The 27,493-nt window shown below is 32.4% G+C and overlaps 1 protein-coding gene across 2 annotated transcripts in view; it reads left to right on the top strand.

The window, feature by feature from the left end:
- The window catches only part of LRRIQ1 (leucine rich repeats and IQ motif containing 1), a 189,339-nt gene that overhangs the window by 113,198 nt on the left and 48,648 nt on the right, over positions 1 to 27,493 (top strand). For both annotated transcript variants that reach the window (XM_012740832.3, XM_012740836.3), the window contains exon 24: positions 2,571 to 2,672. In XM_012740832.3, coding sequence (XP_012596286.2) covers positions 2,571 to 2,672 — 102 coding nt within the window. The remainder of the gene's footprint in view (positions 1 to 2,570; positions 2,673 to 27,493) is intronic.

The following is a 27,493-nucleotide window of genomic DNA, read 5'->3' as shown; positions in this document are numbered from 1 at the left end:
GTCAAATATAGAGCCACATGCATAATAGGAACACCAAAGTTACTCACGTAGGGGTTTCTTAAAATATTTTTCACATGTATTTAATACCTATTTCCCGCACATTGGGCCTGTCAGACCAGATGATACAAAGATTGTTTCTAAAATTTAACATAGTCCTGCCATTGATGATCATAGAGGACTAGACTTAAGTGTACAAAACTGATTTCCTAATGCATGAAAACAGTTTGCATGCTATACTCTTTAAAATAGCAGTCCCCAACCTTTTTGGCACCAGGGACCATTTTCATGGAAGACAAATTTTCCATGAACTGAGGAGTGGGGGGATGGTTTCAGGATGGTTCAAGTGCATTGCATTTATTGTACTTTATTTCTATTATTATTAAATTGTAATATATAATTAAATAATTATACATTTCACCACAGGTTGGGGATCCCTGCTTTAAAATATCCATATCTCTTGGCTTTTTTTACAGGATTGTGTATTACTTGTTGGTAAGAGTAGCGTCTTATTCACAGTTGTATTGCCAGGATTATCAAAATCAAGTGATTTGTTTTTCCCATCTGAAATTACTATGCTTCTTACTTCTTATCATTATCCCTTTTCAATTTGAATTGATTCCAGTTTTAAATCAATTAAAGGTGATGCAATCAGAATGATCTGGAATAAAAGAATATTGATAATGTAATGCTCTTTATGTGCTCTTGGGGAATAAAATTATTTAGAGGAAATTGAGCTAGATAACTCTTTTAAATATTTCATATGTATTAAATTATGATATTGACAATAGTATGAGGAAAGTGCTTTTTTATCCCTATTTTATGTATAAAGAAATCAAGTCAAAGACAGATTATTAATTTTCCAAAGGAAGTGCCAGGGAACTTATAAAAGATCAATAGCTTTTGTTCAGTGTGCTATAATTAATAAAATGGAGCCAATTATGGATCCAGCTATCTATTGTATATATCCCACTCTATTTTATAAAAGAAGTAAGGCTTTTTCCAAAAATATAAGTTGGAAATATTATCATTGTATGTGTTGTAATTTTATGCCTATTAGCTGCCATTTGTTGAACACTTCTACTTAGGTGAGCATGGGGCTTGATGCTTTATACATATTATCTCATTAATTCTCACAGTAATATTTCAAAGTCAATATTATTTCTATTAGACAGAGGAGGAGGCAGGGCATGAGAGCAGTTTGTCTAGAAGAGTCACAGAAGTAGTAAAAGTTCTAACTCAAATCTGTTGAATTGTAATATTGTTACTCAGAAAATACATAGATCTAATAGAAAAGCAAGAAGAGTGGGAGAACAGAAAGATGGTTATAAGGTAGCAGTTTGTAAACCCATGGTAATCTGTCTTTCCTGATTGACTAATGCTTCTTTTGACCTTTTGACTTGTCAATTTTTTTGATAAATGACTTAGATTATATCTAATACTTATTCTATAAAATATATATAAACATATAAACAGATATTTTTATTATTGCTATTGATAATTCATGCTGAGTTCATATAGAAACATACAACTCTGACAATACCTGAGATCACATACACTTATGGGATGTACCCAGACACTGACCAATATTTTTTCTATGTTGAGAAAAGTAATTTCTGTGAAACGTGTAAAACATACTTAGTTAAGATAAATTATTACTAAAAGACTAATGGAAATTTTCAGGTTGCTATTGATGAAGAATATTCTATAAATACTATTTAGTTTCTCTAATTCACATTCCAAAAAATGCTATACTTTAACATTTAATTAAAATATGTAATTTGGTATTTATGACATTTAAAATCTTGTTTTTTCATTTAACATACTCAATTCTATTATACTAGATATTAATCAAAGATTATGAATTTTCTTACTTTTTTGCAAGATCATGTAAGATACTAAGAAAATGTATTCTGCCCTGAATTGTGGTGTATGTTACCCTGCTAGAAATGCATAACTTTCTAATCTTTATTTTACTCCTGGTATTTATATCACTATCTTCTTTTCTTCCAGTCTTTCAATAAGCAAAAATTCTTTGTCTTAGTGCAACTGTACCAAAGGTCCATTTTCACATTCCATAGAACCATTCATTATCAATAAAAAATTATAGGCCTCACATTCATAGTAATCTCATTTATTTTATAAAATTAATAAATTTGGAATGTTCTTGGCTTTAAAAAATAGGGAATTTATATCTTCTTTGTTATGTAAATACAATACATTAGAGCAAAATAGAAACCACTAAATACAGCTTAAAAGGGGATTAAATAAATGAAATAATCTTTTTTTGTCTGTTCCTCATCCCATTAGTTATCTTACTTCCATTTGCTATATCCCAGGGTATTTCTGTCCTTTATTTTAAGTGTTGGCTATGTGTTTAATCAGACAACCAAGAATATATGCATGGTTGGCTACCTTTTCATATTATACATTTTTAATTAACATCATCATTTTCATGTAACCTTATAGAGAAGATACTGTTTTTAATAACACCATATAAGAAATATGTGGCCATTTCAGAGAAAGAATGAACCAGAGCTGAACTATTCTTCTATCTTGTTCTTTTTGTCTAGATCCCACTGTGCGTCTAGCATTATTCAAAAACAATGAAAATAAAATTTGTGTTACAAAATCACCAAAGAAGGAACAGCCCAGAAGAGATGGTTACTTTGAAGGTATGGTTTAATAAGAGATATATAGAATGGTGAGAAGTAAAGATAGAAGATTGTAATTAAAATAAGTTTTTAATCTTCAATAAGTCTTAAAGTACATTTAGAAGAAATGAATAAAATATACTTGAATAACTCAAAATATGGCTCTCAAAGCTAAAGTACTACTTTAGTTTGATACATTAGTATAGTAATTTAATATTTGTATCAGTGCTTATATAAATTTTAAATTCTTTATATTTTATGTGAAAGTCATGATGCTGTATCATTAGTGTTATTAATGTTATTTAAATTTTATTAGCTTATATCAGTGGAAGTGATCATTGTTGAAATAATATTCTAATATATTTACTTTACTGCTAATTTGCACAAATTGCATTAAAAACTATAAATTATACTCTAGAATTTTAAACATTTTACAATGTTTGAAACTTGTTCAACTCGCCTTTGGGGTGAAGGTTTTGCATATCTAGGTGGCAGATTATATTTCTGATTTCAGCATCCAGAAGAAGTATGGATTTATTATTAAACAGACATTTAAATGTAACAGAGCAGCAAGCATGACTTAAAACAAGTTTGCCATTTGCTTTCTATATGATATTATAATTTTTACAGTTTTACCTATAGTTTTAGATAGTAATTTCTAACAGAAAATAGGGAGTCAAATATATTTTAATAGAGAAGAACTATTTGGAATTTTTAATACTTTGTCTTCTGTAAATTTTAAAGAAATATTAAAATTTGTACATCTTCATAGCATGACTGAAAATGGAAACATTTTGATTTACATTTCTGTTTAGTAATATTTCAAACTAAAGAAAAGTTTGATAACCATCAAGTTTATACTCTTAATAGAAATACCTACTGAAGTATGTAGGTGTGGAAATCAGAAAGTCTGGAATTTTCTTTAAAGTACATAGCACAAAAAGCATACATAGAAAGACAAAGCAAACATGGAAAATTAGTGAAATTGTTGCATCCATAAGATATTGATGGCATGTGGAGGTCTGTTTCACCATTCTTTTGTTTTAATATTTAAAATTTTCAATAGTAAAATATTTTAAAAATTTGTTGATCATTAAAAGTTTCAAATCTCAATATTACGCCAATAAATATTTATAAATTAGTATTTTAATAGAATTAAAATATATTCCCAATATAAAATAAGGCTTGGATTTTAATCAGAGTTTATTTCCTGGTTATAGTCTTCACCATTTCACAATTTTTAAAAGGAAGAGTAGAAATTCTGCTAAAAGCAGTAACAACTCCACAGATATTACCTGTTAAATAGGAATATTGTTACTTTGGGGAGAAAATGCCTAGGAAGAAAGATAATTGGGGTGTTTTTGCCTTTTTTTTTATTAATAATATGTTTTTTTGTTTTTTTATTTTGGCATATTATGGGGGTACAGATTTTAAGGTTTCAATAAATGCCCATTTCCCCCCCTCCCCCCTGTTTCTGCCTTTTAATTTAGCCTGCATGTCAGAATCAGAAAAGAGAAATCTATCCCAGCAGGTTCTATTGCATTCTTTCTTTGTCTATGCAATATGAAGATATGTTACCATCTAGAATAGCATGATATGTATGTATGATATTTATTGAATTGTGTACTAATAAAAATATGCTAGCAAAAGATCAAAGTAGTAATACAGAGAATGTAGGCCTATAGAATCTGCAACATTTCCACATAATGCTTTATGATGTGATGCTCTGTGTTTTTGTTGTCTTTCTCCTATGTGAAATGTATTTAGTTTACTTTTTTTTTTTTTGCAACTCAATTAAATTTGGCATTTCATTAATTTCACTGAATGGGCTTTATATATGGACCAGATTTTCTAGTGAGTACTGTAATAGTTATTTCAAGCCTTTTTTTGAAAAAAAAGAAATAGGCTTGGCAGAAACAGTTCTACATGGAAGAATTTTTTTTCTAATTAATGTGTTTATTTTAGTTTTTTTAAAAATTGGAAAAGATTGAGGCAAGATAATTTGCTCATTGCTGGCTAGGTTGAACCTCATGTTATCTTTAACAGCTGCCCTGGACCCACACATGGCAGAGGCTCACAGACATTCTCTGATGCCACAGAGGACAGCTTCCAAGGAAGCAGCCTGACTAAGCCCAGCTGCCCAGTAGAGGGTGCATTTTGAAACCAGTTCTTCTTAGATGCAAATTTCATACTAGAAAATGCACCCCTTTTAAGGGTACAATTTAATGAATTTCAGTGTATTTACGGTTACATAACCATCACCACAATCTAATTTAGAATAATTTTTCTTAAGAAAAAAATCCATATAAAATTAATAGTTGGTCATCTGACCCATCAAAAGTGAAGGGGATGAAAATTAAATTTTGCTGTAAGTTCAGATTGAATGATTCCAAGGGGAACTGTATCTCAGTGCAATGGTATGCAAGAACTGTCTTACAATTACCTTGGTTTTGTTGAAATTAGATAATACTGTAATATTATTTGACCATTGCTTTCTATAATTCCTACTTATTTTATAGCAACATCGTGTAATATTTTTAAAAACCAAATTAAAAAACTTTCTATCTCTACTTTGCAAAATTGACTATGTGAAGTTTCCAGGATTATTCTTATGAATTATACTATAATGATTCAATTATTATTGTCGCTTTTTCCTGGATATCACTAGCATGACATCACTAGCAAGAGAGTATGAGATATATATATATATATATATATATATATATATATATATATATATACACACACACACACACACACACATACATGTTGGTCTGGGGGTAAACAAATCTTAAACTTGAGTATTTCAAATGAAATATCAAATTATATTAAATGGTATAAGGTAAAATATTATATCATTTTTTTTTTATTTTGGCATATTATGGGGGTACAGATTTTAAGGTTTCAATAAATGCCCATTTCCTCCCCTCCCCCCACAAGTCTGAGTCTCCATCATGAACATCCCCCAGATGGTGTACATCTCACTCAATATTGTATCATTTTAACAATCTGTTTTAGAGGAAATTCTTTCATTTTTCCATATTCATGAAATGTTGACAGTTTTCTTCTTGCTGCCAGATTTAAATCTTTAACCTAGGAACTGGTTAAGACTGAGGAACCTTTGACCACATCTGTTCCCAGAGTAACCTCACACATGTGCTATGTGTCAGATGTGGGTCAGTTTTTCCTATGAGAGAAGACTGAGGGCCTGGGGACTTTGCAAATTCAACATTGGCTTACTATATTTGTTTATTCATATTTATTTAGAATCAGGTACTTGTCTTGGTTTACCTTTGCTATCACCTATAATTCCTATTTGGGCTTCAAAATCCTTGCCTTAGAACTTGAAGCACTTTCTTATTACCAAGTTTCCTTTTTCTGTTTAAGTGTTTGGTTTGGAGCCCTGACATCACTCTTCTATATCCGTCACTGGTATAAGAGCAAGCATAGCTTAATGGATATAACTGTAGTCTCCAGAGTTAGTTTAACACAGTTTGAATCTTGACTTCATCATTTATTAGCTGTGTAACCTTGAGGAGGTTATTTAACGTCTCTGTTTCGCATTAGTTTTTTATATATGCAGTTGGATATTAACAATATCTAGTTGTGGGGAATATTATGAGGATTACATGAGATTCTACTTGTGAAGTGTGTTTGGAACACACAGTGTATAAATGCATAGTTAGTGTTTAAAACTTTTTTTATTTCAGAATATTATGGGAGTACAAAACTTTTACTGGCAACAGTCATTTAAAAAGCATGGCTTTACTTTTATTTTCTTATTTACTATTTGTTATATTTATTGTATTTCTTATTAAGTACTATGCTCAGAGTTTTACTTATATTCTCATATTCAATCCTCTCAGAAACTCTCAGGAAAGAATTATAACTGTCAATATTTTGTAGATAAGAAGGTTCCATAGTGAGAGTTTGATAAGTGACCTGCCCAAGGTCATATAGACAGTAAGTGGCTGAAGGGAAATGAGGATAATTCATTATGAAAACAAACCTAGCAAAAATAAAAAGCAAATATTGAAGAGCAAAAAGAGCAAATATTGAAGGCAACCTTGAAGAATACAGAATTGAAATACTTAAGAAATTAAAATACTTAAGAAAAAATAAAGACTAATTATTAAATTAAGTGAAATGAAACTCTATGAGACTAATAATTAATTTTGTTTTTTATGCCTTTCTCATAGTTTGCATTTATATAAACTGGGAAACAGTTTAGTGCCAACATGGTAATAAATATTTAATTTGTGACTTATAATTAGCTGCTACCTCAGATAATGTCATTATTGTAATTATGACAACCTAACATTATTAAGTACCAGACCTATTAGATTCTAAGTAAAAAGTGACCATATTTTGAATCACATATTTTAATTTTCACATATATGAGTAGCTCCCTACACAGCTCAAAAGTAAACACTATATTTTACTTCATTTATTCCTGTTTTTATTTATATATAAATTAAATTACTTTCCTACTCTCATCTACTGAAACTTCTAAATTTGCTACTTCTAAAGCCAGTGCCAAATTCAGACTTCTGGCCTTGGCCAGGGAAGAATGGTAGGCAAGCCAGGAATAAAACATTGAGTCTGTCCCAATAAGCTTCTCAGCAACACAGGTTCAGTTTTAGGTCCTCCATTCGCTGAGACTATTTTACTTGATTTTAAAGTCTGGTTTCCTTAATTCCTAGTCTGGTGCTGTCATCACTAACATGCTTTGTATTTGTTCTTTTATAACATAGGAGACTTACAGATAGTATATGTTCTTATAAACATAGATGCTTAAATTTTTTTATATTAAATGTTTGAATATTGAAGGCATTAAAAAACCTTTAATTTCTATAATTTTTACTTCAGAACATTTTTTTTTGTAGTACTTTTTACTTTATGATTATAAGCATTTTCTTCTTCTGCTTTTTCTCCCTTTTAATGCCAGTTTAGGGCAGAGTCACATTATGTAGATTGCTTTAAAGTAGGTCTTACCAGGGCATGGTGGCTCACGCCTGTAATCTCAGCACTTCAGAGGGCCAAGATGGGAAGATTGCTTAAAGCCAGCAGTTTGAGACCAGCCTGGACAATGTGGTGAGACCTTGTCTCTACTAAATAATAATAATAATAATAACAAATTTAGCACACAATGTGGTGTGCACTTGTAGTTCTAGCTACTCAGGTGACTGAGGAGAGAAGATTGTTTGAACCCAGGATTTCGAAGTTACAGTGAGCTATGATCATGCCACTGCACTCCAGCCTGGCTGACAGACCAAGACTCTGTCTCTAAAAAATAAAAATAATAAAATTTAAAGTAAGTCTTATATTTCCATGGTTGTAAATAGTACTTGCTAATAGTGCCAATGCCTATGTAACAAGAGCTGGCAGAATAAATGCTATGAGACATGCATAGGCAACCAAAAAATTCCTGAAGGCATCCTATTAAGAAAGAGATGCTCATAATCTTATTTCCACTGAGCAAGATTCAAAATTAGTCAAAATCAACATGGACACAAAGATTTATTAAATATGATCTATCCATAAATATCTGTTTCCAACAATCACTATACTTTGAATTACTATATTTCTACTAAATTTTGAGCTCCCCTTAGTACTCCTAGTCCTTAGTGTAGTACCTAATGCAAAGTAATCACATAATCAATGCTTAATAAATGTTTCTTTAGTGAATACATGAAAACACAAAGGATCCTTCCATTACATAGTTTCAAATGTATTATAGATGGAGTTGCAAGATGGTTACATAATGTTTTTGAACATACTGATTTCTTTGCCAAAATGGACTCAGTGTTCTATGTACCCTTTAAAATCTCTTCTTGGCTAATTCTTGTCACCTTAGACGTTAATCCTTTAGAAAAACTTTTCTGATTCTAGCTAGGAACATTACTCACCATGTTTCTATAGCATCCTGAATAAACTTTTATCTACTATATAATAGTATCTTTACCCTTGCCTTACATTTATCATTTGTACAAGGCATTATTCTAAATACTTTGTCTATACTAAATAACCTAACTAATGAAATCCTCACAACAACCCTTCAAGACTGGAGACAAAAATGTATTCTTTTTAGAAAATACACCATCAGTGGCAATCTGCCTACATTTGCAAGAGATAAAAGATGAACTAGCAAAGTCTTGTAATCTGATTTTTGTATGATCGTTTTTATGACTTGACTGGACTAGTAGGGAGAGAAGGACCTGAAGAAAGAGTCAGTAGCAAAAATAAATAAAATTTAAAAGTAAGTTGGAGGCCTTTAGGGAGATAATTGAAGATTGGGAGCTATATTTTAATTTCTGTTTTAAAAAATTTAATATGGTAGTGCTTTATATAATTAAGTCTCTAAAATCTTTTTTAGGCCTCACAATGCACTTCTACCAAAGGCTAGACACCATATATCACAGCCTACTTGGCTATAAATGTCAAGCTCCCTTTCTGATCCTCAAGTATGATAAAGTCTTTCTTATTTCATGGCTTTTTTACTTCATCTTCTTTTTGTCTAGAAATTCTTCCCTTAGCACTTTACACAAATAACTCTCATTGTTTACTTTTCACATCTGTCCAGTGTGAAAGCCTTTTCATATAACATTATTTGCAAGTAGCCCTTTTTTCTCTGACCAGTTCCTTTCTCTCATAGCACTTCCTCCATTAATAGCATTTATTTGCTATTGTCTCATTTATTAATTTAAACTGTTGTATATTGAGTTTCTGCTGATAGAATATAAATTTCATGAAAGGAGAATCGTGTCAGTCTTGTTCATTGTTATATCTTCAGCAGTGCCAAGAACATAGTTGATACTCAATAAATATTTGAATAACAAAGAAAATAAATGTATATGACATGCTTATAATTTAAACTCCCTAAATATATTCTATAGTATTGAGTATCACACCATTTATTAATATAAGGTTTGAAATCAATTTCAATTTCTACAGAAAAAAATCTGATTAGGGATGTTGGTCCAGTGAAGCATAAAACAAACTGTAATTAAAAAAAAATTAGGCCGGGGGGCGCGGTGGCTCACGCCTGTAATCCTAGCACTCTGGGAGGCCGAGGCGGGCGGATTGCTCAAGGTCAGGAGTTCAAAACCACCCTGAGCGAGACCCCATCTCTACCATAAAAATAGAAAGAAATTAATTGGCCAACTAATATATATAATATAAAAATCAGCCGGGCATGGTGGCTCGTGCTTGTAGTCCCAGCTACTCGGGAGGCTGAGGCAGCAGGATCGCTTGAGCCCAGGAGTTTGAGGTTGCTGTGAGCTAGGCTGACGCCTCGGCACTCACTCTAGCCTAGGCAAGAAAGCGAGACTCTGTCTCAAAAAAAAAAAAAAAAATTATCTATGGATAATAGGGATTCAGGGAATGGCAATCTAGGGTCAGAGAATAGCCTGTTCAAATTCTCTTTATCCATATCATTTATGAATAGTTTGTATTTTCTCTGTTTCTCCCTAATTCAGCCATAATAGAATATATGTATTATATTCCAAAATGTACATTTATATGTGTGTGTATATCTATTATGTATATGATTTACATATATAGAAATATAGACATATATTTGACATATATATTTATGGTACATATGTGGTTAAATTAAAAAATGGGAAGAGATTTTAGAACTCTTAGAGTTCTTTGAAATAGACCATGATATGTAGCCTGTGAGACATTGTTAGTTTATTTCTCATTAAAAAAAAAAAGAGAACTGTGTAATTCAGATCAACCCTATTGCAAAGAAAGAACAATTGTAGAAACTAGAAAAGTTATGTTTTAAAAATCTAATTTAAGTCATTTGAGAACTAACAAGTGAAGAATTATAAATCAAGAAGGAAATCCAAAAAGCTGAGATGCTGAGCAGAACTTTTGATGTTACCCGTCTAGGTGAACTGGAAATAGACTTTCTACTAGCCTCTTGCCAGAAACAAACATAAATCATCTATAAAAATAGCTAAAAATCATTCAGGACTTCAATTTAACTACACAATTTTTCATAGACAATATTTGGCATGCAGTAAAAAATAGACATAGAAAGGGATGAGACAATGTCATTGAACATCAAGAGAAACAATAAACAATAGAAATGGAACCAGTGAAATTTGAGACAGTGGAGACTTTAAAAAATATGCGCAATCGATTTGAGGATGTGGAAGAAGAAATTGGGAATTTTAACAGGATATTAAACCTATGAAAGTATCCAAACGGAACATCTGTAACTTAAAAGCACTTAACAACTGAAATTGAAAACTTAATGCATGGATTCAGCTACAGATTAATCAAAACTGAAGAGAGAACTAGTGAACTGGAAGATAGCTTTGAAATATCCAAAATGGAGCATGAAGAGACAAACAATGGAAAATATAGAAAAGAGAAGAGACATATGGGATATAACAAGAATGTCTAACATAATTAGAATCCAATAAAGAGAGATATGAGAGAGTAAGGTAGAAATGATATTTTCTCACACCTTAATGGTTGAGAATTCACCAAAAGTGAAGAAAAACTTAGTTATATATGAAAGAAACTTCATGACCACAAACAAAACATATACAGTATAAACCACGTCATGACACATCATAGTAAAATTGCTGGAAACCAAAGACAAAAATTTTAATAAGAGCTGCAAAAAAAGGTATATTGCCTTCAAAGAAGAAACAGTAATAAAGCTGAATTTTTAATAGAAACAATGAAATCCACCAGATAATTGCTATGGACTGAATTCTGTCCCCTAAAATTCATAGATTGAAGCCCTAACCTCCAATTTGACCCTATTTGGAGATAGGGCCTTTAAGGAGGTAATTGAAGTAAATGAGGTCAGAAGGGTGGGTACCTAATCCAATAAGACTGGTGTCTTTACAAGAAGAGGGAGAGACACCAGGAGTGGACATGCACAGAGGAAAGGCCATGTGAGGACCCAGGGAGACAGTGGCCATCTGCAAGCCAAGGGAGAGGGCTCAGGAGAAACCAAAGCTACCAACACCTTGATCCTGGACTTTTAGCCTCCACAACTATGAGAAAATCAATTTCTGCTGTTAAATCATCCCAGTCCATGGTACAGGCAGTCCTTGGGTGATGGACAACTTGATTTATGGTGTTCTATGCTTAAGAATGGGCTAAGCCTCCCCATAAGAATAATTTATAATTAATTAATTAAATTAATAATTTGGGAACAATTTTTTTTCATGTATGTAGATAAACCTGCATGGCCTAAGCAGTTCATTGGGATATCTTTATGCTAGGGGCTAGTCCCAGTGTTTATATGGTTGCTTATACACAACATCACTTTCATCTTAACTTTTTTATTCTATTTTGTGAGTCTATGTGTACTTTCATGACCTTTCACCTCCAAAGAGAAAGTCCACTCCAAGTCCAGGTGAGCTTGCTGCAAAGAGAAAAGTGATGACAGTGGAAACAAAAGTAGAAATAATTAAGCGTTTGGAGAAAGGCCAAATGCCATCATTCACTGGGAAAGCATTAGGTTTCAGTTGCTAGACTATTGGAACAATTATAAAGTGAGAATAATGGAACATATGAAAGGCAGTGCTCCAGTGAAAGCATCCATTGGCAGCATAGTAGATTAATTATTGAAATGGAAAGGTTATTATTGATGCGGTTAGAAGATCAAAATAATTCTAACATTCCTATTAGCCTAGGAATTAAAAGAAAGAGCACAATATTTTCTGTAACTTATTATTATAGTACAGCAGTATTATTATTATTATGGCAGTATTATACTGGATTATTATTAATTCATATGAGCCATTATACTATTGTTGTTATTATTATTATTGCTATATATGCACTGTTCGTGAGGAATCAAGTTATGTACAAGTCCAACCTAAAGACATTCTCAGAAACAAATCTTGTCTGCAACCCGGGGACCACCTGTATTTTGTTATGGCAGTCCAAGCTGACTAATGCAAACAGTGTAGTGATACCTTCAAAGAGTGACAGGAAAATACATTCCACTATGAAAGTTTATATCCAGCAAAACTTTCTCATTTATTTCAAGCATGCCTGTACCTTCTTGTTGAAACATTTTTATCATGGCTGCTTTAAAATCTTTCTCAGATAATTGTAACATTTGTGTTATTTTGGTGTGCCCTTCCCCCATACAGTGCGCTCTGCATCCATTAGTTATGAGTTTACCCACCCCCGCTACCTGACCGGCACCCAGTGAATATTACTACCATGTGAGCACCTTAGTGTTGATCAGTTAGTACCAATTTAATGGCAAATACATGCGGTGCACATTTTTCCATTCTTGTGATACCTCACTTCAAAGGATGGTCTCAAGCTCTATCCAGGATAATATAAGAGGTGCTAGATCACCATTGTTTTTTGTAGTTGAGTAGTATTCCATGGTATACATATACCACATTTTATTAATCCACTCATGTATTGATGGGCACTTGGGTTGTTTCCACATCTTCGAAAAGATCAATCAATATTGGTCAATCAATAGATGACATAAAGAAGAACCAAATGGAAATTTTACAACTGAAAAATACAATAACCAAAATAAAAATCTCAGTGGATGGGGTCAACACCAAAATGTTAGTGAATTGGAACACAAAACGATAGAAATTGGCCAGGCATGGTGGCTCATGCCTGTAATCCTAGCACTCTGGGAGGCCGAGGTGGGAAGATCCCTTAAGGTCAGGAGTTCAAAACCAGCCTGAGCAAGAGTGAGACCTGTCTCTACTAAAAATAGAAATTAATTGGTCAACTAAAAATATATATAGAAAAAATTAGCCAGGCATGGTGCATGTTTGTAGTCCCAGCTACTCAGGAGGCTGAGGCAGAAGGATTGCTTGAGCCCAGGAGTTTGAGGTTGCTGTGAGCTAGGTTGACACCATGGGACTCTAGCCTGGGCAACAGAGTGAGACTGTCCAAAAAATAAATAAATAAATAAAAGTTGCCCACTGAACAACAGAAACAAAAGAGAAAAGTGATAAATAGATCCTCATATAGTGATGCTAAATGTGCATACACCAAACAGAGGTACAAATGTGTAAAGTAATAACTGATACAATTGAAATGATAAATTTGACAAATACGCAATTATAGGTGGGTACATCAATACCCTGTTCTCAACAATTAATAAAATAGCTACACAGATAATCAGCAAGAATATAGAGAACTCAAAGACATCATCAACCACCAAGATCCAATCAACATTTATAGAACACTCTACCCAACAACATAATACCCATTCTTTTCAAGTGCCTGTGGAACATATGTCAAGAAAAACATATCCTAGGGCATAAAACAAACCTCCACAAACTTTAAATCATTGATACCATATAGAAAGTGTTCTCCAACCACAATGGAAGCAAATTAGAAATTAATAAAAGAAAGAAAGTAAACAACACACTTCTAAATAATCCATGGATCAAAGAAGAAATCTCAGGGGAAATTTTTAAAAAATATGTTAACTGAATAGATATGAAAATGAAAATACAAATTATCAAAATTGCTATTCTTCAATAAAAGGAATCAGGCTTCTCAAATAAATGTCTGACTCTAGGATAGGGACATGAGTCCCAAGCATTTTGTAGTTCTAAAAAATAAAGAAATACCAAAAAAAAAAAAAAAAAGCAATAAAACAAAAACCCACTTTGATGGTGATATGGCAAAGGGTCACAGTAAGGCCTGGCACAGTGGCTCATACATGTAATCCCAGCACTTTTGTAGGCCAAGAGGCAGAAGGATTCCTTGAGGCCAAGTGTTCAAGACCAGCCTGGGAAACATAATGAGACCCCATCTGTACCAAAAATGTAGACTACAGGCATGGAGGTGGGCACCTACGGTCCCAACTACTTGGGAGGCTGAGGCAGAAGGATCACTTGAGCCCAGGAATTGAAAGTTTCAGTGAGCTGTGATCATATCACTGCACCCCAGTCAGGGAGATCACAGCAAGACCTTCTTTAAGGAAAAAAAAATTAAAAAGGACCAGAGGAACCAAGTGAAAGTACAGTTGGAATAACAAAATAAATAAAGTAGTATTATTATAATCCAAGGTTTAAAATAAGTAACCATGAGTAAATGCAGATATAAACAAATGACTGGATAAGTTAATAAATGGGATAAAATAGATAACTCTCACATCCACAGGAATTTCAAATAGATTATATAGCTACTAGTAATGGGTAATTTTATGTGTCAACTTGTCTGGGCCACAGTGCCCAGATTTTTGGTCAACCATTCTAGATGTTTCTATGAGGATGTTTGTTAGTGAGATTTACATTTAAATTATTGAAATTCGAGCAAAGGAAATTATGCTCTATAGTGTAAGTGGGCTTCATCTAATCAGTTGAAGTTTTGAACAGAACAAAAAGGTGACCTCCTCTGAGCAAGAGGAAATTCTCTAGCAAACGGCCTTTGGACTTCATCTGCAACATTGGCTCTTCCTGGTTCTGCAACAGCCTGTCTTTGGACTCACACTACAACTCTTTCCTGAGTCTCCAGCCTACTGGCTGCCCCCATCAAATTTTGAACTTAAGCGTCCACAATTGCATGAGTCAATTCCTTAAAAATAAATATCATTCTATATTCTATACATAAAAAAATTTTCTGCTTGAAAACCTAAAGCAAAGCACTCATACTGTTGAACTTTCTACCTGTTGCTCTTCTGGACAGCCACAAGAAAGAAGGAAGGCACACAGGTTCCTGAGCCAAAGCATCACAGAGTAGGGAAGAATCATGGTTCTGAGAGAAGTCTATGGTACCTCTTTCTTTATCTGTGTTGTCCCTTGCCCCCTACAAGATATTTCTCTGTCATCTGTATCAGGTACCGACCTACTTGCTACATAGGATGCTTTCTATATTTCTGGAATACCTAGTAATTCTATCAAGGTCTCAGAATTATTACAATATCTTGGAAAAATTTGTCATCCTCAAGGATATTAGTCTTCCATCTAAAGTAGGCTACATGAGATTATGAAGTAAGGATGGATTTGAACTGAGAGAGTCTTGGGTTTGAATCTTGCAGACACTAGCTGTATGTTCCATGTATTGGCTTTCTTAATTGTAAAATAAGAATACTACTCTTTACTTCTCATGATATTTTGAAAATTAGGTGAGAATCTAGGGGCTTCCAAATAAAGATGATGCATCTGAAAACCTCCCTAAAACTTTAGTGGAGGTATTTTTAAGTTATATATTAGGAAATATAGAAATATTAGGAAGGGGCAATAGCATTAGAATTTTTTTAGGCTAGGAAATATTAGCAATAATGAGAAAACAAAAGCTTAAACCAGCAATGGGAATATATACGAACTGTTTCAATGTCAAAGGTTTAGGAATTGATAGTATTAGACCCTCTGGAAGTGTGGTGAAGAGGATATTAAAATAAATAGGTCTGTCTTACCTTGACAAAATTCTTGAAGTTAATTCCACAAATAGGATAAAACAAAGTTTCTGTACTCAGGAATACCAGGCTTATTTGAGATTTTTGGTGCCTTGCTAAAACTAAGAGTAAGTGTAGGTATACACACTAAATGCTAAGGCCCCAAGCCCTTCCCCTGATTAGTTTCCACAATGCTAATAATCATGTGCCTTAGTGAGCTTGCATACACAACAAAATGCCATACTTTGGGTGCCTTAACAGGAGTTTATTTCTCACTGTTCTTCAGACTTGGAAGTTTAAGATCAAGGCTCTGGCTGATTCAGTTCCTGATGAGGGCTCTTGTCCTGGGTTGTAGACAGCCACCTTCTTGCTGTGTCCTTACATGACCTTTCCTTGGTGCATACATTGGGGAGGGTGGTGTAGGAGGAGAGGGAGAGGGAGAGAAAGAGAAAGAGAGAGAGATGTTTCGCTTCTTCTTTTTATGGAGCCACTAATCCCATGAGGAGGGCCCCACCCTCATGACTTAACTTCATTCTAATTGCCTCCTTAAAGACCCCATTCCAAATACCATCACATTGAGTGTTAGGGTTTTAACATATGAATTTGGGAGGGGGGGACACAAATATTTAGTCCATAGCACCAGGCCTTTACCTTCCAGGAAAGACATTAGAAGAATATTTCTGGATATTCTTATCAGTACAAGACGAAATATTGACATCAATTATTTACAGTATAGGACTCAGGTCACCTTGAGGTGAATCTCTCAGACAATAGAACTTATCCATTAATACAATTTCCTATCAACTTCATAAAACCCCCTTTGAAAAGAAAGCACACAAATGAGGATTGTTAAACATCTAAATAAACATATAACATGAAAAATAGAGAAAAAAATAACAAGTATAAAAATCAACTTAAAAAATATATCATGTTAAAAAAATCTGTAAGAATACCATTAATATTTTCATAGACACAAGAAAAGATTGTCTCCAAGAAATGAAAAGGAGATGATATAATAAGAAAAAGAGAGGTCAGAAAACCAAAAATATCTCTGCTCTGAAAATAAAACCGTGATAGCAGAAATAAAAACTTGGCAGGAGAAAAACTTATAAAAGATAGTGTTAAAGATATTTCTCAGAAACCAGAGCAAAAATACAAAGTGCTAAGACACACAAAAGAAAATATATAAATAAGAGATACTTAGTCCAGGAGGTCTAACCTTTGATAAATAATCAGAGATCCAGAGAGAAAAACAACAATGACAGCAATGGATGGAAGAAAATGATCAAAGACATCATTCCAAGAAATTCCCAAAAGGACACAAGTTTCCAGATTAAGAGGCCCATTGAATGTCAGGAAAATGAATGAAATTAATGCCATCTTTTTAAGCACATCTTCACAAAATATCATAAAACCAGAGACAAAGGAAGGAGCCTTAAAGTCCTCCAGAAAGAAAACAGGATCATGTGCAATGGATCAGTTATCCAAAAGACATTAAATTTTCCAACATTAATCTTAGAACCTAGAAAATAATAGAACAGTATATTCAACATTCTTAGAAAAAGTTATTTCCAACCTAGAATTCTATAAACAGGGAAACTGTGAATAAAATTTGAGAATATAAAAGCATGTCTAGCAAGTCTTAATTTATCTCCCTTGCAACCTTGCTCAGGAAGCTACTGGAGGAACTATTCCACTAAAATAAAGAGATAAAACCAATAAAAAGTAATACATGAGATCCCACAAGAGAAAGAAGCAAAGGAGTCTTTATGATACTGGTGAACAGACATCCCAAGATGACAGCTTACACAGGCTAAGAGAATAAACACTCCATGATGACAGAAAACACCATGAGCAATCTCTCTGAGGGAAAAATACACACACCCATACATATATTCTCTCCCCAAAGAGAGAATCCTTTGGGGAGAGAATCCTTTCAGTATTTTCAAGCACACTAGACCAATTCTAAAATAAATACTAAAGGGAATACTACTACTAATAATTAGTATTACTAATAGTAATACTAAATACTTCAGGCATAGGGAAGGTTTCCAGATGTTTCCAAAGGTTTCCAGATGAAATCCGGGATGTATAGGTGGGAATGAAGAACAAAGAAGGATGAATACATGGGTAAATCTAAATGAATATTCAGGCCAGATATGGTGGGTCATGCCTGCAATCCTGTAAATGGTGTCCTTCTTCCTCTCATGGCTAAAATTTTCATCTTTAGATATTGCCCTGCCTGATCCCATAATGTTCTCTCATGATGATCCCATGTTTAGTCATCTCCTGTTTTTTGTTTCTTAAATTTCTGTCTCTACCATCTCCCTTAACTTATTAAATTCAACATATGAACAAGCTATATTTCTGCCATTGAAAATTGTATTCTACCTCCTACTCAAATCACTACCCCATCCATCTCTCTTTTGTCCCTGACAACCTTTTTAGGCAGTCTAATCAGTGTCTATTGCTTACCTTCTGTTATTCTGCATTTCTTAATCCTTCAAAATGTATTTTTGAGCTTCCTTTTTCATTCATTTTCCTTGAAACAGGAGGCATAAGTGAAAACAGTTCCTGCTTCAGAAGGTCAGTCTAGTGAGAGGAACAAACCAATACACTGCAATCTATAACCTGATGTGCAACCCTTTTATAAAGTTGTTCATAGTCTACATTCTGATCACATTCCTATCATTCTACTCAAACTACATTCATTATGGTAATCAGTGTTAACCTCTTAATAACTAAATTCAGGAACTACTTTTGTATCCTCATTCTACTTTTTCTTTGGTATTTAATTCCTCATTCTCCCATAATTTCTCTTCTCCCCTTACATCTTTATTTCCATTCTCTCTTGATTCTTCTTCTGTTTGTCTGACCACTCCTTTTTAATGATCTTCTCTGCCTATTCCTATGTCTTAAACATCAGTATTTGATAGAATTTTGTTTGTTTCTGGCCTCATTCTTTATTCAATGCACATATTTATTTACTTATTCAGGAAATGTTTGCTTTATCAGACATTGTATAGGTTCTAGGGATACAAAAATGAATATAGGCTTACAAAGAAGAATAAGATGTAGTCTGTCTTTCAAAAACAGCCCTTGAGTCCAATTGAGAAGACTTATATAAATGGGCAGAACAAAATATTGTGAAAGTACAAATCATACCTATTCCCAAGGCCTGATGGAAGGATCAAGATAGAACAACAAATTTTTTCATGTAATTTATGCTTATGGGTAATAACAACCAAATCTCTATTTCCATCCTTCCACCTTTGCTTTTTTTTTAATCTAGGTATTGCAAGCCCAGCAGCATGCTGCAAGCCCAGCAATATATACCATGAAGTATATATTATATTCATTCCTCTCTGCCTACCTGTTTGATTCTTTTTATTTCCTATTTCTGTTAATGGTATCATTATCTGTTCACTCAACTGATCTAGAAAAATCAGAATTATTCTTAATTCTACTCTCTCTTTCATTCCCTAAATATAAGCACTTCCCCCACATATCCCTCTGCCTTCAATGTCTCTTGCCTGGAAATGTTATAATAGTCTCCCTTGTCATATCCAGACATCTCTCAGTTTTATAAATGCTGTCCTCTATGTCTCTGCTGAAACGTCTTTCTAAACCATAATTCTGCATATAGCACACCACTGTTGAAAATTGTTTAATGCCTTTTGCTTCCTCTAGTACAAATTCCAAAGTTTCTAGTATACAATGTCCTTTGCTTACTGTCCCCACACTTCTTTTCCACCATCACCTTGTAATATTCCTCCCCACTCCCTGAAATATTCCCTAACTATATTGAACTACTTCAGTATATCCCCCACTACAATGAACTATTTCTTCTTTCCAAAATATGTCCTGCTCTTCATACCTGTATGCTATTTCCTTTATGTCTAATGCCCTTCCTCACCTTTCTAGTTTGAGACTTCCACTTATCCGTGATTCGGATAAATGTCATTTCATCTGTAGGTCATACCTAATACCACCAAACCTGCATTAAGCCTTTGTCCATGTCTATGTAACATTGTCCTGTGACTACATGTTTTTATCTGTTTCCTCCCCTGACTGTTAATCTTTTCAAGGTCAAGTAACAAGTCTTAATCATATGTCTGTTTCCTCTCATTCTCAGCCCCTACAACTGTATTAGATTCATCCATACTAGGCACTCAGTAAGTGTTTGTTTTATTAATAAACATTTCTGACTTTAAAAAAATCTTTGGATTCTCAGAAACACTCTTCCTGCCAATTGCTATTACTCAAAGTCAAATATTGGCCTATTCCCAACTTAAACTTACAACTCATTCAGTGTTCACATTCAAGCTATAAGTCCCACTGTCTCAGCCACTCCTGAGATTATTTAGAAAAATTTAGAATTTATTTAATCATTTCCTACTGAAGCTCAACCAACTGTGAGGTTGTAGATCCTGAAAAACTTAATCATTATAAAAATTGTACCTTCATTTTAAGATTTCATAGATTTTGAGACATTTTCTGAAAAAATAGAGATGGGTAATATATTAAAGTCAATATATATTTTTATGTTTCTCAGAAAACTAAATGATTTATATTTTACCATGGAAATTTTATAGCACTTGTATAGAACTATAGGATCCCATATATTTTTCTCAAAGTTTCACTACCTTCTGCATGATTTTTCAAGATCATTATTTTAATTAAATATGATAGTTCAATCTAAGGCTAGGAGAGTGGGCTATGGAGTTAGACTACCTAGGTTTGATTTCCAAATCTTCCTCCTTGCTAGGGATTTTACTTTTATCACATTTGTAACATTTCTGTGTCTGCTTTCTCATTTTTGAAATTGGTATAATGAGGTAAAATAATGCATAACTCACAGAGTTGAGTAAATGAATCAGAACATGTAAAATGCTGAGAAACAGTACCTAATGTATATTAAGTTCAATACATTTAGCTGTTGGGAGTATGAGGAACAATTGCCATTTGCAATGATATTTGTTAAAATTTAGAATTTGATTATAGTAACTGGATACATTTTTAAATATTATATTTTAAAATGTGTATGTGTGTTTTGGGGGAAATTTATTATTCTGCTTAGTCAAACCATTTTCAATACAAAGGAATTTTCCAAGTAATAGTAAATGAATATACTTGAGTGAACAAACAAGATACTAATTCTGGACAATGATCAATTCTACTCTAAATTTCAGATAGACAAATTTTATAAGTAGCTTTAATACAGATTTTTCAAGTGATGTCAATCAATCAATCAGTCACACTTCTGGCATTAACCTATTTCCCCCAATATATTGCTATCACTTGTCATTTCTTTTCTTCACCCTGTACAAGGTCTTGAACTTAAGTAGCCTATTGAAGCATGAATTAAAGAAGAAACTGATATCTTTAAACATTCCAGTAATAAATCTAATTATAAAAATTAACTTAGTTTTTATCCCCCACTTAGAGATAAAATATTTTGATTCAGATATTGATATATGTTTTATAAAGATAAAATTTATATCACAATTTTTTTCAAGAAGAATAGAAAAAAACTAACACTTCTGGAATTGCTGAGCTGGAGCAGTGAATTGATTTTCTATAATTCTTGTGATTCTAGCACTTAACATTCTTTAACAATTTTGAGTTATCAATATTATGAAGAAATAAAATTATCCCTTGAAGTTTCCTACAATATATCCTGTGGTTCTTTGTACCAATAATCTTAAATTATATGTGAGATTTTCCTACTTAAAGAGAAAAAATATATCAAATACTATTTGAAAATTATTTCTTTTCTTCTGCTAAATTTAGAATTAATTAGTAAAGTGAATTGCTATCATAAGTAACATTTATACATAATTTTCAGAAATTAAAACTTTTTTATTATGGAGTTAACATTTTATCATCACCCAAATGTTAAACACAAAGTGTAAATTTCTCAGAATTGCCACTTATGAATGACATACTTATGTTCAAATAGACATATTTGTTTTTGTGGTAGTGTATATATTTAAGCTGTTCTCCAATCTCATTATGCTCATTTTTATTCTCATATATATGCACATCTGATGAAAAGATTCTACTCTTGGCATGCAATGTTAAATTGGAATTCGTATCTTTTTCCTTAAAGTACTTGTTCTATTTATCAGGTTCTACACTGAAACTAAGATTTTGTATTACAATATCCTTTAAATTTTTTTCACGTTTTTCCTTTAATGTATTTCTGTTATTATTAGAAGACTAAATGTTGAAATGTATTATTGAACAAGATTTTCTACTATTATATGTGAGTAATTTATATACTTGAATATTATCATGTTTAAAATATTTTAAAATAACTTGAATGTTTATAATAAAAATATGTCCTAAAATATCTATAAAAATCTTGCCCTTTTGCCTTTTCTCAAAGAAGAACAAATGTTCTTGTTTAAAAAATACTAACAGTCATATCCAAAAAAGTCATCTAATCGTCTCTGAGTTTAAATTTTTTTACTTTGAGAAGAATGTAAAACCACCTGAATTATTACTCTACAATTCATCTCACCCATGATAAGAAGAAAATATTAAAGAAATAAAAACAATGACAGGGTTTGGTATATTAGAAGGAGAATAGACTTTTTATATATATCTTTTTATTTGACTATTAACTAAAATTGTATGTGCCAAGGTTTAGGTTAGTTGGAAGCCCCTACAAACTAGGCTTATGGAAACAGTAACTGATCCTTCTAACATTTTATTTTTTAATACACCACGAGAATGCATTTCCCCAAAAGTGTAAGATCCCTATCTTGAGATGTGATGAAATGCTTTAAAAAAGTCTAAAGTAGAGGGAAACATCTTTCTTAAAATTCTAAATCATGTAGCTAATGTGAGCTCACACAATAGAGCCCCGCACATTGAAATATTTTCTCATTTTTAAGGGAATTAATGGCTCTCCACCAGCCCTTTAACATGTAAAATGAGTAAGTTACTTGTGTCCAGTACATCCAAAAAAGAGCCAGGATAAAATAAACATAAGGGGTTGGATATCTTGGAAAAAATCTGTCATGGGTTTGGGTTAATCATCTCCAGAAGAAATTCAACTTGATGCCTGAAATGTAAGACTTCTTGGAGAAAGCAGAAAGGCCCGAGGCAGTGTTGATCTGAAGGAGTGCTCTCCATGGGTCAAAGCTGCTCTGCTGGCAGAGTGCAATCCCAGTTCACAACCGCGGCCTCTGAAAAGTTGTAAAAGACTGCAGGGGCCTTCCAGTGCACGCACTCCAGCTTTGGTTACATAGTTTTAATGGCCCAGTTTCTTATTATAAAATAAAACTTAAAAATAAAATCTGTGCCTAATTTTCCAACCTTCTGTCCATCAATGATAGGATTGCTTCCTTCAACCTCTGTGGAATAAAACATCAATTTCTTAAGTTTTAATGATCATATAGAAAAGTAATTTGTAAATATGGCACACCTTGATTTGGTGCAGTTTCCACAATATCCTATTCTTAGACTTCCAAACATTGGAAAGTGAGTCATTTAGGCAATTCTTTGGATTAATTCTCTTCTATCCCTTTTTACATTTTTTAAACTTTATTTTTCCAGCCAAGAGCTTCTCTTTGTATAAAATCCCTGACACTTCATGCCTTGGAGGTTGGGAAAATGATAATTTTAATTTTCAATAATGATCATGAACTCCAGGGAAACTGATCTAGTGCTAAATAACTCAACTCAAATATTTACTTTTTGGCCCCAAATTCTCCCCCCCCCCTTTTTTAAGTTCCATCATTAGAGATAGATTGTATTCACTTGAAATAATATAAGGTGAATATAAAAACAGAAAAAAGTCAATCATGGACTGGGTTCGTCATTATTAGTACAGGAATAATTATATGGCTTTATCCTGTGTAATAGTAAAATGCGCTGCTAAGTTACCACACCAAGTTTTAAATCTACTTTGGAAGAAAACTAGCATAAATAATGTTTAGTTCCCTTTGCTTCTACATCCAATTTGATTGCACCCAACTACTAAGGGAATTGAACTCAGGTAAGTTGTTAATTAAAACAACTGTGCATATCCTAAAGACTGCTCCTTTTTGTAGACATTTAAGGCAGTTTGCTTATCCTCTTGTACTCTTATAATCTATGTGTTTACACTCTAAATGTAGATTTTCTTAAAATTGCTGTAATCATATAGGCATAAGCTGACTAGTTCTTGTAAAGAAGTTTCAACTTTTAAACAATGTAGAAGTCAGTTATTTCAATGAATAGAATCCTAAGTGCTGAAGCATTTCAAATCCTTTTTCATTTGACCACTCAGTGACCTGATAACTATTTCCTGTCCCTAAATAAGGTTATGACCCAGGTCTTAGAGTGCGAAACTCAGATAATTTTAGAAACAAGTCAAATGCCATAGAACTAAAGAAGTAGAAGATATTTTGACTGAAATTCTTTCTTTTAAAGTGGAATTATATATCTTAAATATAAAAAATATATATATTAGCTTCTATTTATTCATCATGTTTAAAACTATGAAATCATTGATTTTATTCCCTATTAGGGTAATGAATCATCAGGTGTCTCTAAAAAATTAACTTGTAGTACAATTCCTCATTTCCATCCTTTTAAGATAATTCAGATTTAAGATAATTGCAAAATGAATAAGTGAATAAATCACATGTAATAATATCATTATTTGAATAACTCACCAGAATAGTTTGAAAACAAGTGATATAAAAAGTAACCTTAATTTTATATGTATATGTGTCTGTGAGTGTAATCATCTGCCTTTATTAGTCTTTATAGCTACAGAAAGTCAAAAATCACAAAGAACAACAACAAATTTTTGTTTGTTTCTGTACATTTTAGACAATACAGGAATGCTTCTATCCACTTCTTTGAGCTATTAAAATGCCTTTGACAATTAGATTAGGGGAAGGAAGACTCTTACAAGTGCATTGTGCTGATCTGAAAATGTAATTGACTGTAGTTTGTTTTGATAATTTTTTTTGCTTTTCCATAACTTGGATGTGAAATATAATGTTATGAAATGTTAATTATTTTAATGAGGTCAAGAAGTGTTTCCTTAAAATAACAGTTTTAATGTTTAACATACGTTTGATATTTTTTCTCCTTGTACAGTTAATAAAGTTATGGATTAAGAACTAAACTTATAAATATGATTTTTAAAAAGTAAATATTAAGAAAACCTCTGAAATTGACACTTAGACTGAGCTATTTAAACTAAGCTGAGATTTACACTTTTCACAAGAATCACATAATTTATCAAACATATTTTCTCAGTTTTGATCTCACACATTCTAAAGGATGACTATAAAATAAGCAACTAAAATCTATAGGGTTGATCAAACAGTGGGAAAATGTTATCTTAGATATTGTTTCAGGATGTGATATGCTATATTACTCATTAGGATCACACTTTTTTATTGATAATATACTAATTATATAGCCATGAAGATACAGAATTCCAGTTGAATGTTGAGCTATTGTCAGTTTCAGTCTTAAGATATTATAATTTTGTTTATTGTGTATTACATTTGGAATGATGTCATGGAATTGTGTGCATATGTGTGTGTGTGTAATTTAAATATTAAATGTAAGGGTTTTCACAAGAAAAATATAAATTAATATAAAGTAAAACCAAGCATCAAACTCTTGATTTTCTTACTCCTCAGTTTATCTGAACAAAAGAGATCCCCTAGAATGTATTCTTTTTCAAGCATAATTTGTAGAAAATATGTACAGAAATAAAATTTATACCAAAATAACAATTTCAAGTTTTATATATTTAAATTATAGCCATAAACAAAATTATAGCATAACCAGAGGTGTTTTAAACATTTATCATTAAATCAACAACAAAGACTAAAATTAGGAATGAGGTAATTTTCAAGTGTGATCTGAGGTTTGTGGAAAAGTGGTGATAATAATTCATAAATTTCATTGTTGTGAGGAAAATGTGAACTAACATTGTGCATTATCTTTCTTAGTTAAACATGAATGCAACTCTCTTCCACATTCATTTTAATTTTGCTGTTTGATTTGAATGAAGATTTCAATCCCTTATTTATAAATACAGCTTTTGCTACATATTAATTACTACTTGTAAATTTTGTGTTTTTATCAAAAATTGCTTTTCTGAATTTAATTGGTACATACAATGATATATAAATGGTAATTAATTGGCAACATTTGAAATTATTTAATTTGACTATAAAACTATTTCCCTTTTTAAGTAGAATGCACTTTATACTTAATATTATGAAATCTAAATTGTGAATATTACCACTATAGTCAGAATTTTAAATAACATTTAAGAGCAAATAATGCAAATGCAATTAAATGACAAATACATGCATTTGTTAAGGTTGATTTTGTCGTTATTGTTGTCATTGTTGAGCTCAGACAACAAAAAGTAACATCTACTTGATCAAAAGAAAGTTACAATTTTAAGATTAAAAACTGTAAGGGATTAGGGATAGAAAGTAAGCTCTAAGTACCAGGAAAAGAACTCAGATTTAACCTACAGATGACCTGGACTTGTTTGTTCAGATGACAGTTCTAAAAGTGTGCAGGGAATATTCTTATTTAATACAATTATTTGCTGCAAGACTTGACCTCAGTGACTGTCAGGGACCAGGTCTGAATTGGCCCATTCTCTGATATGGTGACATTGCTTCTGTTGCCTCGATTGTGACCTCTGATTGCACGGTACCCTTGAGAGTTCTATGTAACAAGCGTAACTCCTGGTTCTTAGCCAGGAAGGTTGGTCTGCCTGCAAAGATTTATCAGCCCCCTTAGTCTGAGTTGCATATGCTATCTATCTTACCATAGTAGACTATGTTACTTTGTTTATATACATCTCTCTGAGCCCTTTAGTCATAACATTTCACAAGCAGTGGAATATGTAAAAAATTATTTTTTCAAAAAGGAAGTCTGTATAATTTGTTAGTTCTTAGAAAAAGGCTCTTTTATTTTTAATCAGATTTATTGTTTTCATGCATTTTAAAAGTGTATAAAACAATTTCTTACCTGTAGATGTGCCTTTGCCTACCTCAGAGAAATACACACCTCTTCCCATGCCCTGTCTTCTTAATTTTACCATATCTAGGATAATGAGAGTTGGTGTAGAGAGGCAGTATAACATAATTTGATGATGATGATGATGATGATGATGACTAGAAAAAATACATTTAAAACTGGCTTTAAATATCAACTTCACCACTGTCACTAAATGGGCAAACTACTTAGTTCCTTGAGTCTCTATTCTCTTATTTTGAAAATGGGACGCATCACTCAGAGTTTTTATGAGAACTAAATTAAAATTAATGCAATGTAAAGGGAATATCACAACTCCTAGGACTTACTGTATATTATTGTGATAAAGATATTTTTATATGCCTTCTAAAGGAGGAAAAAGCATGGGAAACCTACACATCAGCAGATATGGGATAGTTCCTGAATTCTTGAATTCATTTTCATCTCACAGGATGGG

The sequence above is a fragment of the Microcebus murinus genome, chromosome 10 (assembly GCF_040939455.1).
Source record: "Microcebus murinus isolate Inina chromosome 10, M.murinus_Inina_mat1.0, whole genome shotgun sequence".
NCBI classification, from domain to species: domain Eukaryota; kingdom Metazoa; phylum Chordata; class Mammalia; order Primates; family Cheirogaleidae; genus Microcebus; species Microcebus murinus.
This window is presented reverse-complemented; position numbering and strand designations above follow the sequence as displayed.